General features: G+C 53.1%; 1 protein-coding gene and 1 long non-coding RNA gene across 2 annotated transcripts in view; one reads left to right on the top strand and one right to left on the bottom strand.

Annotated features, from left to right (window-relative positions):
- Positions 1 to 376: 376 nt before the first annotated feature.
- Positions 377 to 19,167, top strand: part of CD99L2 (CD99 molecule like 2) — an 80,528-nt gene continuing 61,737 nt past the window's right edge. Inside the window, exon 1 of the mRNA XM_047764578.1 lies at positions 377 to 596. Within this exon, the coding sequence (XP_047620534.1) occupies positions 530 to 596 (67 nt within the window). The 5' untranslated portion in view covers positions 377 to 529. The remainder of the gene's footprint in view (positions 597 to 19,167) is intronic.
- LOC125118295 (uncharacterized) lies at positions 12,054 to 18,499 on the bottom strand. The gene is made up of 3 exons (XR_007132812.1): positions 18,155 to 18,499; positions 14,432 to 14,535; positions 12,054 to 13,060 (listed from the first exon to the last, which is right to left on the bottom strand). It is a non-coding gene; the product is annotated as an uncharacterized LOC125118295 (long non-coding RNA).

The following is a 19,167-nucleotide window of genomic DNA, read 5'->3' as shown; positions in this document are numbered from 1 at the left end:
GGCACGTGCGCCGCCTCGGGTCTGGGTGGGGAAGTCTGGCGCGCGGGGTGGAAATCACCGCACACCCTTGCCGCCGGCGCTTCCAGCTCCTGAGCCACTGTCGACTCACTGCTCCCGGCCCGCAGGGCCCACCCCCGAGACTTCCTTCTCGAGGGCCGGGTGTGAAAGGGGCCGCCGGCCGCGTGCCGGGCCCAGCCCCGGCCCCGGCCCCGCCCAAGCCCCGCCCATCGCGCAGAGGCCCCGCCCCCGAGACTGCAGGCTCGCCCCGCCCCTCGCGCCGCAGCCGCAGGCCCCGCCCCACCACCCCTGGTCCCCGGCGGGCGCGCCCCTGCGCCGGCGTCGGTGCGCGCCCCTCCTCCGCCCTGCCGGGGCCGCGCCGCGCGCGCCGGCTCTGGGCGGGGCCCTGCAGTGGCAGCCGGCTGCTCCCCCCGCCGCTCCGCCTCCTCCTTCCCGGGTCCTCCCCGATTTCCCCCTCGGGCGCTCTCGCGCTAACTCTGCTCTCCTGGGCCCCGTCCGCTCGCTCCCAGCCATGGTGGCCTGGCGCTCAGCGTTCCTCATCTGCCTCGCTTTCTCCTTGGCCACTCTGGTCCAGAGAGGTAAGGCGGGCGGGGGGCGGGCGGGGACCCCGCCCTGTTGGCCCGCGAGGCGGGGGCCCGGCGCCGGGTGGGCCCGGTGGTGCGCATGAGCGGCCCGGCCCCCGCCCGAGGGCCTGCGGCGGACGCAGCCGACTGGCGGGCGGGCGGTGCGGGATGGTGGGGCGGGGGGGTGCTGACCCCGTCGCGATCCTTGTGGCTGATGGGGAGGGGCCGGGACCCCAGCCGAGGCTGGGCTAGAGACAGCGGGATAGTCCCCTCTTAGGATCTGTCACCGGGAGATTGCCTTTGGGAAAAACCTTGAAGAGAGCCCTCATTCCCTCGAGCAGGGCCTCTCCAAATGCGCTTCGAGGCCACCAGCCGCAGAAGCACCTGGGGAGCTTCCTGGGCGCGCTCCTCCTCTGTGTGGGTCTCGGCGGGGAGGGGGGGCGGTGGACGCGAAACGGCGATGTGTAAGTGACCAGCTCTCCAGGTGCTTCTGGTGCCCACCCCAGTTTTCGAGCCATGCGTGATATTTTGCCCAGGAGGAGGAGGGAGAAATTCTACCAAATCAAGGAAGCAAGTCTCCTAGACCTTTGCTGCTCAAAAGAGTGTGGTCCAGGGCCCCGCAGCGGCATCACCTGGAACTTGTTAGGAAGGCAGCATGTCGGCCCCGCCCCTGACCTACTGAGTCCGAGTCTGCATTTTAACTAGATCCCAGGGTAATTCGCAGGCGCGTTCAAGTTTGCGAAGCAGCTTAGAATTAATGCAGTCTGTGGTTAAAAATAGGGTCGCCAAGGAGTTCTAGCAGAATCTTCTTACACTTAACTTACATCTCATGTCCACATCAGAAAAAGGCGTTGAGGAGAACACGGCAGTTGAGCACAGAATTGTGCTCCGAGCTTCTTGATACAAAGGCAGATTCACCTGGTGAAAAACATATGCGCTCAGCAAAACCAAAACTGTATCCTGCGACTGCCTTCCAGTGAGGATTCTGTACCCAAGGCAGTTTTGCAAAAAGGTGCAGAAATGTTTCTCATGTGGGCAGCCCTCCTGGAGTCTCATTCCAGAAGAACCATTCAATATTCTCCAAAAGTGCTAGGCTTTGTTCTAGACCCTGATGCTGCAGCGGTGAACCAAAGTCGGACTCTGTCCTGGGGGAGCCGACATCCTGGTTGGGGAGAAAAACAAGCGCAAACATCGCCATCTATATGCTATAGTGTTAGTGCCGTGAGGAGAATTAAATCAGGTTACAGGGTGGTTGACTTTTGTTGCATTTTTCCCCTTTGGGATTAAGGCTTGTTTTGTCTATAATGCCTTTGTGGGGGAAAGTCTAATCACTCGATGGCCTTGCATCCAATGATATGGAAAACTTGCAAGTGGAAGCCCAAAAAAGTTAGAAAAATGATACTCTCTTCAAGGCTGTCTTCTGAAAGCCTTCAGCATCCTTTGCACACTGAGAAGGTGAAGAATAGAAATGGTCGGGTCTCACACAGATTTTCTCCATCACGGGTTATGCTTGGGCGTGTCACAAGGTGGTTGCACCACCATTTAACAGATGAGGAAACCAAGGCACATGGAGGGGAAGTCACTTGCCTCAGGTAGCAAAGCTAGGATTTGACCCCAGGTTTGTGTAATTCCAGAGTCCTTGTTTTTAAGCTGGAGGCTTAATGCCTGCTCACCTGGAGGCTGCCCGCCTCCACCTTGCTGGCCACGTAGCCTTGGGAAAGTGCTCTGAACTTGGCTGGGTTTGCTCATCCATATAATGCCTAACACCTCACGAAGGTATGTTGAGGGGACCAGGCACGTATCACCCTCAGATTTGCAGCCCAGCTCCTGAGTGCTTGCTGTGTACCCCTTCACACCTAGTTTTTTAATTGCCCCAGCAGTTTTGCTGGTTAGGTTTTATCCCCCCTTTCCAGATGAGGGGCCTCGGGTTACATAATTCAGAAAAATGGGGAGTTCCCGTCGTGGCGCAGTGGTTAACGAATCCGACTAGGAACCATGAGGTTGCGGGTTCGGTCCCTGCCCTTGCTCAGTGGGTTAAGGATCCGGCGTTGCCGTGAGCTGTGGTGTAGGTTGCAGACGCGGCTCGGATCCCGCGTTGCTGTGGCTCTGGTGTAGGCCGGTGGCTACAGCTCCGATTCGACCCCTAGCCTGGGAACCTCCATATGCCGCGGGAGCGGCCCAAAGAAATAGCAAAAAGACAAAAAAATTTTAAAAATTAAAAAAAAAAAGATGGAGCCGGGATCCCAGCCATTGAAGATGCTACCCAGTGATCTTTTCTCTTTTCATTAAGAACACTGAACCGGAAGAAGCCTTTGCTTCAAGGTAGGGACCCAGTTTCCTGGATCTTATGCAGACCCGGGTGACAAATACGGGTTTTGTAGTGGTGGCCTCCCCGGGGCTCCAGGCGGTCACAGCGGTGTCTGGGCTGCTGTGTCGAAATGCACAAACACAAAGCAAGTGTCTCTCCGGAGCCCCGAGGTGGGGGATCGGGTGGGCCTGCCCAAGAGCCACTTTCTTCTCGGTCCTGGTCCTCCGTAATGAGGCACGACCTAGAAAGCCTGGCAGGCCTCCGAAGGCACACAGGGCCCCGGGGCCTGGTTCCTGAAGTCCCTCCAGACTCGGGCAAGTCCAGACAGACTTTAGGCTTCTCAGGAGTTTAGAAGGTGGCTAACAAGTCATTCCTGTTTTAATTACAGGTGGGTTTTTGGTCCACTGGGTGTTTTAGTAATTCTGAAAAAATCGTCTGGGGACAGGCCGGTCACCTGTCTGCACCTACAGAAATGGGCAGCTGTTCTCTTGAGCTTCGGGGCGAAGACTCTCAGCAGTGTGGCTGGGGAGTGATCATACGAGGGCTCCGTGTCCCCAGTGTCTTGCAGGCCCTCAGCACCTCACCCACGTGGACCCCTCATAACTGGCCTGAAAGGTTGGCGCTGCCACCATCATGGCTGTTTGCACACGGCCTTGAGAAGTAACTGAGCGGTAACCCGCATCTCAGAGGAAGAACGTGGGGTCCAGCGAGGTTTGGGACTCGAACTCAGGTTTGTCTGGCTGACCGGAGGGGTCACGAAGGCAGCTCTAGCCAGGGCTGGGACCAGTCACAGAAACATGAGAAGTGGCCGAGGATATGCGAGGTGTGTTGGCACAGCTCCTGCCTGCTCCCTGAAGGAGAGGCAGCCTGGCCAAGAGAAGGAGAGGGCAGGCCGTGGAGCGCAGGGCACGTCACTTGACTGCTCAGTGCCTCAGTTTCCGCGTCTGTAAAGTGGGGCTAATACCACCATCTGCCTCCAGGGCTTGTTACTCGGATTAATCGAGTACAGGTGGATAAAGCACTTAGCGCCTGGCTCGAGCAAGCGCTGTGTTAGCAACTATCATTCCAAGCCACACTTTAAAAATACACAGCGCAGGAGTGCCCGTTGTGGCTCAGTGGTAACAAACCTAACTAGTATCCATGAGAACGCGGGTTCGATCCATGGCCTCGCTCAGTGGGTTAAGGATCTGGCGTGGCCATGAGCTGTGGTGAAGGTCACAGACGTGGCTCGCATCCAGCTCGCATCAAGCAGCTGCAGCTTGATCTAACCCCTAGCCTGGGAACCTCCATATGCTGCGGGTGCAGCTCTAAACAAGCAAACCAAGAAAATATTCTGCTAATTGAAAGTAGCCAGATGCAAAAGCCCATATACTACATGATTCCATTTATGTGATGTCCAGAGTTGGCAAATCGTAAGAGACGAAAAGATGAGTGGTCGCCGGGATCTTAGGGGGATGCCGAGCGGCTGCTTAGTAGGCACCGGATTTCCTTTCGGGGCGATGGGGATGTCCTGGAACCGGTAGAGATGGTGGCTCTGCAACCTTGTGGGTGCACCAGGAACCACTCAATGTAGACTTTACAAGGGAGAGTTGGATGGTGTGGGGCTGGTATCTCCACTTAAAATCGATTCACTGTAGCCCAAGCAGAACAAATGAAGGGGATGGCAGCATGTGACCCCTGGGACAGGCTTGGTCCTCAGGGCCCCTGAGCTCGGTGGTGTTGAGGAGAGCAGACGGGGCCCCAAGTGCGGGTGGCGCCGGGATCCGGGCAGAAGCCCCGTGTGCAGCCCTGGGCTGTTGGGTATGCTACCCCCGCCTGCCTGAGTCGGGGATGGTCCCTGCAAAGGTGCGTCCTGGCGGGGGGACCCTCCCTATCCTAGCTGGCTCAGGGTTGGCTTAGGTACCGCCGTCACTGCACTGGGCTGACAGGGCCTGGGGACTGTGCTTGTTTTAACTGGCATTCAGCCCCTTCCTCACTGTCAGAGGTCACATCCCCGTCCCCTGCATCATTTCGAATGCCAGGTAACAAAAATGTGCGTGTTTATTAAACACAGAAATCAGCCAAGAGTCAGGGTCAGGAGGCAGTTGGGCGGCTCACGGACCTGGGGGCGTGGGGGGAGCAGCTGGTCTGGAGTTTTTGTGAGTTCGGGCGAGATGCTTTGCACGTGCGCTGACTTTCCCGTTCCGGGTCCTTCCCCACCTGGTCTTGCTGCTTTTCCTGCCATGGCCCCAGGCCTACCCTTGGGCCTTTGTTGCTGTCCTGCGTGGGAGGCCTGGCTGCTGGGGTGACTCTTCCCTCCCTGCTCAAAGGTCCACTGAGGGGCCCCTCTTGGTTGGCACGTAAAAGCTTAAAGTCTCCCAGACACGGACTAGAGGCGGGTGAGAAAAGCTTTCCACGCAGGCGGTGCTGCGGCTGGAGGCGGGTGGGAAGCTGTGGCGGGCCGAGTAGCAATCTTGGCCTCCACGATGCCCTCGCCCTCATCTCTGGAACCTGTGACCGACCGTGTGCGGTTACTTAGTCAAGGGGAATTAAGGCAGCAGAGAAAGTGAGGTTGCCAATCAGCTGGCCTGAAAATAAGATTCTCCTGGGTTATCCTGGCCAATTAAAGGCCGAGGATCCTTTAAATCTGGGAGAGGGAGGTAGCCGGGTCAGGATCAGAGTGAAGGGGCCGGGTGTCAGGGAGGCCACACCGCCTCTGGAAGCTGGGAAAGGCCAGGGAACAGACTCTTCCCTAGAGCTTCTCGAAGGAGCGCAGCCCTGCTGATGTTCGCCCAGTGGGACCGCATTGGACTTCTGGCCTCCGAAGCTGTAAGGTAAAAATGCGTGTTGTTTTAAGGCACTTCTTGTGTCCTGATTTACCACAGCAGCGAGAGGATGCTCGCTTGGAGGAACTGAAGGGGGGGCTGTTAGCGTCTTCATTCTTCGAAAACACCAGCTTGTGATGTCGCCTGACAGCATTTCTGTGGTACCATTTCCAGTCCCCACCCCCGAGGGCCCTGGAAGGTCGCTGGATTTCTTGTGCTTGGGTTTGAGTTTCACCCGCTTCACAAGGAGCGGGCGCCCTGTGCTGCAGGCCACCTGCGGTGGGGGCCACCGGCTGCGTCCCATGGTGGGGGGGCACCCCCCCCCAGGCTGTGTGTGAAGCAGGGTGCAGTCTGGGGCCATCAAACAGGCTCTTTTCTTTGTCCAGGCCGAGCCTGCCCCTTTGCTGAGGTGGGTTGGGGGGGAGGGACCAGAGCAGAAATGGGGGCCTGGCCGCCATTCCCCCTTCAGCTGGTTTTGAGCTCTGTTTGTATTCATCTTCTCCCTGGGGCTGCTCTCAGAGGCCGGGGGTCCTGCAGCTTTAGAAGTGTAGTTGACGGTGGTGGGCCTGGCCCCGAGGAGTGCCAGGCATGCCCTGCACCAGACGCCCTCCGGCCAGCATTTCAAGGTGCTTGTGTTTGGGACTGTTTTCCAAATTGGAGGCAGCCCCCTCAGCAGGAACTGTTGCAGTGCGGAATTCGTGGCCCTCCCAATAGTGCCAAGAACCAGACAGCTCATTTTCATCTACTTTTTATTTTTATTGCTGCATCAGCTAGCCTGGGAGGCTGGAATTAACGCGGGGCCTACATTCCAGTGTGGCCCCACCATTTGCTGGCAACAGTGGCCTTATCTGCACCAGGAGGCTGCTGGCCTCTGCTTTGTGGGCCTCACAGAATTGTTGGGGCAGCCAGTTAATTGCTAATGCAAACAGGCTGTGTTGTCAAGATATTAGCAGAGCTGGGCTCCTGGAGCGGGAAGAGAATCGGAAAGAGGCCTCTTGCCTAAAGGCTGCTTCCTCGCCTGCTGGCCTTGGTTCTACTGAGAATTCAGGGTTTACGAAAGCCCTTATGGACCAGAACCAGAGTGCCGGCGAATCGGGGAGCCGGGCTCGGAGGAACAGGTGCCCGGGCGCAGCTCTGGGTTTCATTGTGCTTCCTGCACCGCTCCGGGCTGTCTTGCAGAGGCAATCCGATCCCTTTCGCCTTCTCACCATTCATTCATTTGGCTTTAAAAAAAGATGCAGAAGTCCAAAGTAGCGCCGAAAAAGAAAAAGCAAACAAGAAGTGTGTTTTAATCTTTCATGAACGTGAGACCATGAGGTGGGCTTGTAGTAGTTTGGGGCTCCCATTAAATTTCCTCCACGCTTGGCTTCCCACCCCTCCTCCAAAGCTGCTCCTGGCCAAGGTCAGTGATGCCTTCCCTGTGGCTAAATCCGAGAGTCATCTGACACCTCCGGTCACACCCTCCTCCTGGCAGCACTTTCTCCCCTTTGGCTTCTGGGAAGCCACAGGCGTTGCTGGCCACTCTTAGCGCCCATCCCTTCCCAGGGCTCCGGCTTCCATCAGCTGTGCTGATGCGCATGCGCTTCCCAGGTGCCTTCACCAGCCTCACGGCTTTAAACGGAATCCCGTCTGCGTGCTGTGGACGCTTCATTTCTGCCCCCAGCCCTGACCTGTCTTGAGGTCCTGGTTCCCGCCTTCAGCATCCCCACGTGGTCGGTGGATCTTGCCGCTGTTAAGCTGTTGAAATCCTTCCGGTTGAGCAGTTCTGCCCTCCCTCCCACCGAGCCGCCCCCCCCCCCCATTCCCCGTGATCCAGCCACCGAGGGTGCTTGGTGCCCTGCGCAGCCACGTCGTTGTTTGGACTCTTACCCCTGCTCACAGGCATCGCCAAAGACCCGGTGCGGACCTGAGCTGCTGCTGGCTGCCTCCATCGTGCTGGTGGCTCTGGCCTCGCCGCTGCTGCTTTCTCTCCCTGGCGCCCCACATCTGATCTGTCAGCAGGCCGTGCCCATGGACCACCCTTGGGATCATCTAGACTCTTCCTCTCTGGCTGCCTCCCTTGGCTGGGCCGCCGTCCCCTCTCACTGGAACCCTGGCAATGAACTCGCCACAGGTGTCCGAGTCCACTCCTGCCCCTGCAGCCCAGCCCCCGAGGCATCTTGTAGAGACCTGAATCACACCGCATCCCTCTGCTTGGCACCCTGCAGGGTCTCGCAGCTGTGACGAAAAGAAAATCTGTGGCCTACAAGTTCCTGCAGAATGGGGCCTCCGCATGGCCCGACTTTGGCTCCCACCCCTGCCCAAGGTCTACGCAGGGTTAAGGGAGACCAGCAAGGGGCGGTGAAGCTGCATAAGGGGAGTGTTAGCGCCCTGGCCTTCGAGGGGCAAGGGGAGGAGGGGGGCCTGCGATCCAGGCTAGCGAGGGCCCAGGAGAGGACCGGGCACCCGTAGAGGGCACTGCAGCAGCCTGCAGGGTTGGGAGCCAGGAGGATAGGCACTGAGTACCCCCACCTGAGCATCCTCCCATCTTTTGCTCCTGCCTTCCAGTGGCTACACCCGTGGGTCCCAAACTTTGCACGCAGGCGCCCTTGGGCACTGCAGGGACTCGCAGCAGCAGCAGGGTCATGGTGGTGCCATGGCTGTTTTCAATTTTGGGGGAAATGCAATGTCTGCTGCTCCTAACTTCTAACTACTTAATAAACGCACCAGTTAGGTATTTCTTTTGGTCTAAAGGCATGGTGAAAAAGCCACTGAGACAGTGGCTTCAGTCTGTGGGCTGAACCCAGTAAGAGATGGGAGGGCGAGGGAAGCCATTGATGTCGCTGGTACTAGGGGATCTGAGGGCTCAGCACGCACCTGCTCGTGCCTGAGTGAGGAGCAGATACCTAGCCAGGTCAGTGTGGGGCACTGTGGGTGGCATGGAGCAGAATAAAACATACACCTGCCCTCAAGGAGCTTGCTGTCCAGACAGACCTGGAGGCCCCTACATTATCGAAGCTGTCACACGCGTCATCGTGGGGGCGTCATTGTTGCTGCAATGCTGTCTGCCGGTGTTGTGCGACCATCACTACTCTCTGGTTCCAGAACATTGTCATTACTCCAGACAGAAACCCCATCCCCATTACGCAGTCACCCCCAGGTCTCGCCTCCCCCAGCCCCGGGCAACATTCATCTGCTTTCTGTTGCGGTGGATTTGCCTGTTCTCAACGTTCATATAGACGAAACCCTGCAACATGCGGTTCTGTCCCTAATGGAGGGGATGGGCCAGCTGGCTCCGCGGGGCCTTCCAGCACTGATGCTCTGTGAGCTGACCCGGCCCTATTTGCACAAGCTTTCTCTGGTGGGGCGGGGCGGCCTCCTCCAGGGAGCTCAGCGCCTGCCAGGATTCTCCCTTCTCTGCCCAGGACTGTTTCTCCTTGGACAAGGGTCCCGGAAGCTTCAGCACTGCTTCTTCCTGGGTAGAAGCCATGGAACAGAGTTGCCCGGCCATGGCGCTGTTGACATCTGGGGCCGGGTAATTCATCAGGAGGGGGCTGCCCGGCGCCTTGTAGCAGATTTGGCAGCATACTGGGCTTCTACCCTCTAGATGCTGGTCGCTCTCCCCCCCTCAAGTTGGCCAACCCCAGGTCCAGACGTTGCCCCGTGTCCCCTGGGGGCAGAACCCCCCGGGGTTGAGATCCACCCCTACCCCCGTAGAGTCAGATGTATTCTTTTTAAGTCCACTCTCCATGTTCAGTGTGGCTCGTGAGGCGTGGAAGTTTTCTGTTATCTCACTGCCTTAGGATAGACGTGCTGGAGGTCGTCAGCTCACAGCCCATCCTGGTGGATTGGTACCAGCTTCAGCTGACTCCAGGTCCACACCCGAGGCTCCTTGGCGAGCTTGGAGCTCGTCCATCCCGGGCGGATCAGGCGCATCCCCGATGTCTCCAGGTAGTCGTCTTCCACACGGATTCCCGCCGATGGCTCGTCCTGGCGCGCTGGTGTGGGTCCTTGTTAGTTTCAATCTCAGGTGACGACCTTATCTTTTTAAATATGTTTTACAGTGTTCTGAGAACTGGTAAAAAAAAAGAATAAACAGAAAAATGGGCCGAAGATCTGAGCAGGCAGTTCATAAATGCAGAAATCAGATTGGACAACAAACATATGAAAAGATGTTCAACCTCCTTAGTAATTGGAGAGATGCAAATTAAACTCTAATAAGACAAAATTACATACCCTCCAGTAGGCTAAAAATTATAATGAAGTCTGACAATGCCAGGTGTTTACATGATTATAAGAGTAATATGTGCCCTTTGTAGTAAACTTGGAAAATGTAGGAAAGTGTTGAGAAAATGTAAACCCTGCTAACGGGATTGGTATCGAGCTGTGTATATAGCTTTCCTCTTTATTGTGAAATAGGACATAGAAAAGTGGGACTGGAGATCCCATCGTGGCTCAGTGGAAACGAATCTGACTGGCATCCCTGAGGATGTAGGTTCGATCCCTGGCCTTGCTCCGTGGCTGAAGGATCCGGTGTTGCCGTGAGCTGTGGTATAGATGGCAGAGGCGGCTCAGATCCCGTGTAGCTGTGGCTGTGGTGTAGGCCGGTGGCTACAGCTCCAATTCGACCCCTAGCCTGGGATCCTCCATGTGCCATGGGGGTGGCCCTAAAAGGCAAAAAAAAGGGGGGGGGGGCAAGACCTTGAGCAAGAAACAGAATGTTGACCACACCTGGCGCCACTCCTGATCACAGCCCCGCCCTCCCCCCAGAAGTGACACGAGCTTGCATGCATTTTTTTTCTTTGTACCACCTATGCACACAGCCCGAAATAGTAAAGTTTGGCCTGTCCCATAGCCTTGGAGCAGTGGAATTATACCCTGCATGTAGGCTTTTGTGTTTTGCCTCTTTCCTCCAATATTGCTAATGATCTCGTGTGTGTATTTGTGGCTCATTGCCTTTTCATTGCCATGTATTATTCCACTGTTTGAATAGACCACAAGTTTTAAAAGAAATTCATTGTCTTATTGATGGATATTTGGGTCATTTACAGTTTTTGACAATTTCAAGCAGACATGTACAGGTTTCTCTGAGGCACTGGTTCTTAAACCATGATCTGGGGACCCTCGGAGGACCCCCAAGGCCTTTTCAGGAGTCCACAAAGTCCAGCCGTTTTCATAATAACCCTAAGATGTTAAATGTTTGTGTTATTTTCTCACGACTGTAGATTGTTTTCCAGAGTTGATGCGACGTGTAACTCCGTTACTCTGATGGCTGATGAAATGTGTGCTTGTGTCGTCTTGTGTTTTAACTTGTTCTCAGCTTTAACTTCTAATGTGATAAATATCAAGGGCTCTAACCCACATGAACGTAAGCTTTTTGAGGTTCTCCATTTTCGAGTACGCAGAGTGCTGAGGCCAAAACGTCCGAGCGTTGCAGTCCCCAGATTCTGCCTAGGAGTGGAGATTCTGGGTTATGTTTTACCAGATGATGCCACACTGCCTGCCACATGGGTTGTTCTAGTTTATAGTCCTATCAGCAATGTAATAACATTTCTGTTGTGCCACAGCCTCACCCACACTTGGTACTGTCAGACTTTAGGATACGTTTTGCTACCAGGGGTGTGCAATTGTGTCTTGTTAGGGTTTCATTTGCATCTCTGTGATTACTCGTGAAGTTGGGCATCTTTCCATATGTTCATTGTCCCATTTGGCTTCTTTATGAGAATCTGGAGCTTGAACTGGGAAGGGGCACGTCTGTTTGAGTCGTCCTTACCCCGAGGGTGGAGTCCTCTGTGGTCCCAGTTTAATGCGGGAAGCGTTTCCTGTTAAACGGGTTGCTCGGTTTAGGGGGTCATGGGCCCAAACTACAGTCCCCTTGGCCTGTCTTAGAAGGTTGCCAGAAACCACAGGCCAGGTTTGTCCAGATTGGCAAATGCCTTTGGACAGGCAGCTGGGTGTGCCTGGATTCATTCCTTGCTCTTAGGTTTTGTCACGATTGGGTTGGTTTGTTTACCATCTTGTCAGTTCCTTAGTGTTTTTAAGGGGATGTTGTAGAAATTAACAATTTCTATTATAGAATTGGAAGGTTGGTTCAAATCACCTATCCTGCTATTATTACTAGAAACACAAATTGATCTTTTTTTTTTTTTTTTTTGTCTTTTTCAGGGCCACACCCATGGCATATGGGGGTTCCCAGGCTAGGGGTCGAATCAGAGCCTTAACCACTAGCCTACGCCACAGCCACCCCAGATCTGCGCCTCAGGTGCAACCTACACCACAGCTCACGGCAATGCCGGATCCTTAACCCACTGTGCGAGGCCAGGGATTGAACCCACAACCTCATGGTTCCTAGTCACATTCCGTTTCTGCTGCGCCACGATGTGAACTCCAAGCTGATGTATCTTTATTCTGTTTATATAACAGTGTATTTTCTTATGTAATTAAACTTGTTTTGAATGCATGATTTCTGATGGATATTAAGGTGGACTCCAGGTCTTTGCTATTATAAATTACATTTCGGCAAACCTTTGTACAGAATATTTGGCTGAGGATAATGATTCCTAATGGCAGGGTGGCGGGGAAAAGCGGGACAGAGAGGGTATGAACTTAGCTCCTGGTTCGCGTCAGCTGTCATTGCTGTTCTTACCCCACACGTGAGGGGGCCGAGGGGGCCTGTGCTGAGAGAGTGGGGAGCCAGCGAGACAGCTGAGGGTTGGAAGGAGTAATGTCAGGCGACAAAGGGAGCCAGTTAAGGGACATGCATTGCCAAGATACCCTGAGGGCCTGGCTTGAGTCACAGACCCTGAACTGGCAGCCATGCCAGGGCGCTCGTCAGCACGAGGATGTGAGAGCTGCTCCTGCGTCCGGGCCCAGCATGCGGCAAGCCTGGGGGCAGCCTCCTGTGTTAAAGTGCCACCAGGCCTCCTGCTCGGTGCTGGGCCAACGGAGGTGACTTGGGCACGGGCCTTGCTTCAAGAAGCTCCCAGTGGAGTGGGGCTGGAGCGTGGGTCCCCCTCGCAAAGTTGAGGACAGGGAGGGTGGGAGGGGGATGTGGTGACAAGGGCTGCTGATGCTGGGGCTGCGCCAGGTGGGAAGGGAGGGAGGGGTCAGCCGAAGGCCCCACGGAGGACAGGAGGGCTGGCCAGCTTGCCAGGGTGGCACGGTTTCTTGTGCAGAGTGGGGATGATGTTGCCTTTAGCCAAGCGAGGTGAGCAAAGGCGTTGGAGATGAAGAAAGAGGCCAAGGGCCCCAGGGCAGGATCTGGGGGATACCCAGGCCGCAGGCGTTAATGTACTTGGTTGACTTGGGGTGGAGAGAACCCAGCCGCTGCCCGCTCCGCTTGCTCTGTGACCACGGGGGAATATGCTGGAAGTCGGGAGAGGATGGCCCTAAGGAAAAAAAGAGGCAGGAAGGCTGGCTGAGGGCAAGAGTGGGTTTCCTGGAGGGCCTGATCCACCCTCTAGAGGAGGAGATAGAAAAAGTCATGCAGGTGCTTGCCCCTGGCGGCAGACGGTGCCCTTGTACCCTGCCCCTGCCCCTGGGCTCAGGAGGCTGTGTAGCAGGTTGATTGCCCTGGCCCTCACACAGGTGGAAATGGCTCCATTTTTGCATAGCATACAGTTAACCCACTTAAAGTAGACAATTCTGTGGTTTTTAGTGTATTCAGAGTTGGGCAACCATCACATTGCACTCCCAGAAGAAGCCCCATACCCTTTGGCAGCCCCTCTCCAATTCTATCCTCTTCCACCCTGGCAACCCCCAATCTGGTTTGTTTCTGTGTGTTTGCCTATTTTAGACATGTCATATAAATGGATTCATACAATGTGTGGCCTTTTGTATCTGGTTTCTTTCAATCAGCATACATTGTCAGTGTTCATCCATATTGCGGCACGGGGCAGTACTTTTTATGGCTAAGTAGTATTCCGTTGTATGGGCGTAACACATTTTATTTATCCATTCATCAGATGATGGACACTCAGGTTGTTTCTACTCTTTGGCAACTGTTAATCCTGCTGTACACATTCACGTTCAGATTTTTGTGTGGACTCAGAAAGTTTTCAGTTATCTTGGGCAGAATTGCTAGCTCATGTGGTAATGCTGTATTTGACTTCTTAAAGCACTGGCAGGCTGTTTTACAAAGCTGCTACGTCATTTGACAATCCCACCAGCACTGTATGAGGGTTCCAATTTCTCCGCATTCTAACCAATGCTTATTGTCTGGGGCTTTTTTTGTTTTGTTTTTGAGGAAAAAGCATCCTAGTGAGTATTGAGTAGTGTCTCATTGTGGTTTTGATTTGCATTTCCCTAGTGACTAATGAAGTTGAGCATCCTTTCCGGTGCTTACTGGGTCATGTGCTTGACTGAACGTCTGTCCAATGCCAAGGGCAGTAAGGTGGGAACCGGGCAGCCTATAGCTAACCCGAGCTGTGCTCCATTGCGTATTAGATTTATTTATTCCCAGGTACTTTGTGGAATATTGTTCTTGTTATAAACGTATCTTACCATCCCTATCCCTACCTGACAGCTGGGACCTTCTTGTTTATTTTTTGTTTTCTTTTGACAGCACCTGTGGCATATGGAAGTTCCCCGGCTAGGGGTTGAATCAGAGCGCCAGTTGCCCGCCTACGCCACAGCAACACGGGATCCAAGCTACATCTGCACCTATGCAGCAGCATGTGGCACCACTGGATTCCGGAACCTACTGAGCGAGGCCAGGGGGTCGAACCCGCATCCCCATGGCCACTATCTTGGGTTCTTACCTGCTGAGCCACAGTGGAAACTCCACGGGACCTTCTTAATCAAATCCGTCACTTAGTGTGTTTCATTCATCATCCTCTCCTTTCACTCGGTTCTTTCCACCTGCCTAAAAATATGCTCAAATTTTCCTTCACCCCGCAATTTCCCTCCTTCCCTGCCTCCCTTTTAAGCTAATACCTATCCCGTCCAAATGTCCTCTCCTTGCCTTCCTCGCCCTTTATTTGCTCAATCAGAATGGAGTGTGGCCTCTGGCACTTGCCTGTCTGGTCTAGTGAAAGGTTCCACCAAGGCCAGCTGGGCAAGTGCATTTTTCAAAGTAGATGCTGGAGTAGCAGGTCCCAAATCATTGACACTGGTGACCTCCCTGGGGCGTGGAATTGGAAGGAAGGCTGTTGGGAAGATGCATGCAGGGAGCTTCTTGAATTAGTTTAGCAGAGAGCAGGGAATGGAAGTAGCGGGGCAGAGAACCGATAACTTAAACTTGCTGGTAGGAAATGGCTGGACTCGTGATATTCAAAGAGTGGGTCCAGAGCCCTTGGAACTGATATTAGGGTCAGGTGTTGGCTGTAAGCGCCATCAGTGATGCAGCTGGGTCGTTCATGTCCCGGAATTTAAAAATGTCTTTAGAGGTTGCTCTGATCAAATTGCAGAAATTTTACCATCTGATAGGGCAGGCCTTTCTTAAACTACTCTTTCTAAAATTTCCTGTTTCCCTATGCATTCCGAAAGGTCAAATTTTCAAGTTAAAAGAAAAAAGCCCATTGGGATTTTGATTGGAATTGTGGTGACCAGGGTGATTTTAGGAAAGCCTACTTAAAAAAAAAAAAAAGCAGTATTAAATTTTCCCATCCAAATATTGGTTTCTCTATTTAGTTCTGTGTTCTTCTTTTGCAATGCTAGATCCTTAACCTGCTATGCCGCCAGGGAACTCCACATTAAATTTTCTAGGAATGATTGTTGGTGTCTGAAAAAGCTACTGATTCTCTTGGCATTTCCAGGTGTAGGATCATATCATCTGCAAATAGCAGTGATTTTTGCCTCTTTCCCAGTATTCCCCCCGCCCCTTGGCGATCTCTTTATCTGATTCTACCAGCTAGCCCACCCAAGTGCTGCGGGGTCCCCCTTGCTTGTTTGTGACTTTGGTTTGTGATCTATTGTTTTGTCTTACTAAGGATCAGTCCTCATTCCTCTTTTACTAAGGATTGGGATTTTTAAAACATCGGAATTGTATCTAGCGGTGGTTTGGTATCTCAAGATCTGTCTGTTCCCCCTTAAACCGTTAATAGGAAATCCTATCAGTAGACCCATCCTGGGGAGCCCCCAGGTGATCCCTGGCAAGCCCACTGCGTGGTGGACTTAATCTCTTTGAAAACATGATTGGGTTCTATTTGTGGACATCTTATCTATATATCCGTATTCAACAATGAGATTGGTCTCCAGGGTACTTTTTCTGTGCCCCCTTTTCCAGGTGTCGTTAAAAGATGGGAAGTTTTTCTCATTGCTCTGCTCTAGAAAATGTGAGCAGTAGAGGAATCCTCTGTCTTTTGAGGATTGACATAATTGTCCTGCAGATTGAGCGTGGTTAATTCTCCTACCGGGGTGGTTCATACACAGCTTTCCCACTTTATCCTCACGCTGCTCTGTTTAGGTTTTCTCTATTATCTGTGTTATAGTCTACCTGTGTGTTGGGTTTTCTCTTTCTTCTGGACTAATTATTGACAAATTATATAGTTCTAGAATAATATCCATTTAATCCAGTTGAGTATAAGCGCCATAAAGATAGGACTTTTCCTCTGTTCTATTCATTGGAGTATCCCTAGGATGTTGAACAAGGTAGGACACATAGTAGGTGCTTATAGATATTTGTGTTATTACTTTGATTTCCTTTGTATTAGTAGTTCTCCTTATCCTATTTTAGGTATCAGTTCTTTTCTCATTTTTTTTTTAAGTTAATGAGTGATCTTTTTTTTTTTTTTTTTTAATGCTCTTTTGGTGATTTTTTGTTTTGGCCAAGCCCGTGCCATGTGGAAATTCTGGGGCCAGGGATTACACTTGTGCCACAGCAGTAACCAGAGCCACGGCAGTGGCAGCGCTGACTCCTTAACCCATTGAACCACCAGGGAACTCCTTGGTGATTTTTTTTTTTTCTTTTCTAAGAAACCTAGGCAGAAGGAGCAAGTTATCTATTAGAGGAAAATAAATCTGATTCATTTCATCCTGCTTCATGACAGTATGTGATGCCAGTCTCAAAAACATTCTACAGTATTCCATTTCTGTGACATTCTTAAAATAACATCATTCTAGAGATGGAGAACAGATGATTAGTGGGGGTCTGGCCTCACGAGTAGGGGAGGGGAAGAGGAAAGATGGGAGGAGGGTGGGGATGGTTATAAAAAGGCATCGTAAGGGATACCTGTGCCAACGGAACCAGCCTTTATCACACAGGTGATAATAAACAGACAAATGAGTCGGTGAAACTGGGGAAGTCTGAATCTGGGTGGGTTGTAGCCATGTCAGTATCCTGATTGTAATGATACACTGTTTTGCGTAACATAAGCTTTGGGGAAACGTGAGCAAGTATATAAGGGATCACTTTGTATTATTTCTTATAATTGTATGGGAATCTATAATCATCTCAATAGAAATTTCAGTTAAAATAGGAGTTCCCATCGTGACTCAGCGGTTAATGAACCTGACTAGCATCCACGAGGATGCGGATTCCGTCCCTGGCCTCGCTCAGTGGGATTAATTATCCAGCGTTGCTGTGGCTGTGGTGTAGGTCAGCAGCTGCAGCTCCGATTCGACTCCTAGCCTAGGAACCTCCGTATGCCATGGGTGCAGCCCTAAAGAAAAGAAAAAGGCCTGTGTAGAGTTCCTGCTATGGTGCGGTGGGTTGAGGATCTGGTGTTGCCACAGCTGTGGCATGGTTCGAAGCCGTGGCTTGGATTCGATCCCTGACCCAGGAACTTCCATATACTGCCAGTGCAGCCAAAAAAAAAGGACTGCTTTATTTTGTTTTATTTTTTTGTCTTTTTGCCTTTTCTTGGGCCGCTCCCGCGGCACAGGGAGGTTCCCAGGCTAGGGGTTGAACCGGAGCTGGAGCCACCGGCCTACGCCAGAGCCACAGCAACGCAGGATCCGAGCCGCGTCTGCGACCTACACCACAGCTCACAGCAACGCCGGATTGTTAACCCACTGAGCGAGGCCAGGGATCGAACTCGCAACCTCATGCTTCCTAGTTAGATTTGTTCACCACTGCACCACAACGGGAACTCCTTTTCTTTAAGATTTTTTTATTTTTTATTTTTTTAAAAAGGAGTGATTTAAAAGCTAGCTAGTCTGTGTCACCCAGGAACCCTCCTAGAGACATCTCTTTAGTCGTACAAAACAGCTAAGCAAGAGGCGATTCAAAATATCGACTCCAAAAAGAGGACGCCCAGGGCCCACCGCTGCTTTGTGGGGATTTCAGTGGGGGCGGCAGGAGCTGAGATCACAGGAAGAGGTGGGATCCGCCGTGGGCAGGTCGTCCTTCCGCTCGTCTCACCCCCGAAGCCCCTCTGGGCCGCACTGCCCCGCCCCAACCTGCCCATCGTCCTCCGCCTTTGCTGTCTGTTCCCTGCCGCATACTCTGTTCCAGCCCCCCCACCCCCCTCAGCGTGGCAGACTCCAGCCCCCCTGAGGCTTGACTGGGAGGTTCCCTCTGCTCCCAGAGAATGTGTGCTCACCTTTCCAAACCGAGCTGTCATCAGGTCATGTGTGTAAGTATCTGCACCCCTGGACTGAGGTCCAGCACGCCGTTTTCCTCCTCTTTCTCTGTCTCCCAGTCCCTGCGACCTGATAGGTCTGGTAGGTCTTCAGGGTTCGGTGACTAAATAGCCTGGGCTATCTTTTTGCTTCTGTAATCCTAAGAAAAGCATTCACTGAAGGATTGCCTTAAAATGAAACCCCCTTAGGTCATTGAAAACATGATTGGATTTGCAGAAATCTGAATCACAGGCAGCGGCCTCGAACCCTTCTCTTGTGTGCAAGCAAATCCTCCAGCCCCTGGAAGTACACCCTGTCCCCGGTTTGGGCAGCCAGGCTGAGCCCCTGGTTAGGGGCCAGGTGTATTTATGGAGAGCGAGCCTCCTGCGCCGCCCCTCCTCCCACTCCCTCCTCCGATGGCCCCGTTCCCGGATCTGACTCAGGTCATCTTCACTCTGGCTTCCCTGTGGCTGTCCTCCTGAAACTCCGTTGGCTGGGGGGTTTTGTGTTTTCTTTTTTTGCTTTTTAGGGCTGCACCTGGGTATGTGGAGGTTCCCAGGCTAGGGGTCGAACCGGAGCTGTAGCCGTCGGCCTACACCACAGCCACAGCAACACAGGGTCTGAGCCACATCTGCGACCTACACCACAGCTCACGGCAATGCTAGATCCGCAACCCACTGAGCGAGGTCAGGATTCGAACACGCATCCTTATGGATCCTAGTCCGATTTGTTTCTGCTGTGCCACGACGGGAACTCTGTTTGCTTTTTTTTTTTTTTTTTTAATGGCTTAAAAAATGATATATAACTCACATGCCATAAAATTCACCCCTTTCAGGTATACAGCTCAGTGGCACGTAGGACATTCACAGAGTTGTGAGAGCATCTCCTCCGTCTGGTTCCAAGACACTTTCACCACTCGGAGAGGAAGCCTGGGACCCATTAAGCAGTCAGTCTGCATGCTCCCCTCCCCCAGCCCCCGCAGCCGCTCCTCAGC

Source organism: Phacochoerus africanus, chromosome X, assembly GCF_016906955.1.
Source record: "Phacochoerus africanus isolate WHEZ1 chromosome X, ROS_Pafr_v1, whole genome shotgun sequence".
Classification (NCBI taxonomy): Eukaryota; Metazoa; Chordata; class Mammalia; order Artiodactyla; family Suidae; genus Phacochoerus; species Phacochoerus africanus.
Note: the sequence above shows the minus strand (reverse complement) of the source record. Positions and strands in the feature narration are given on the sequence as shown.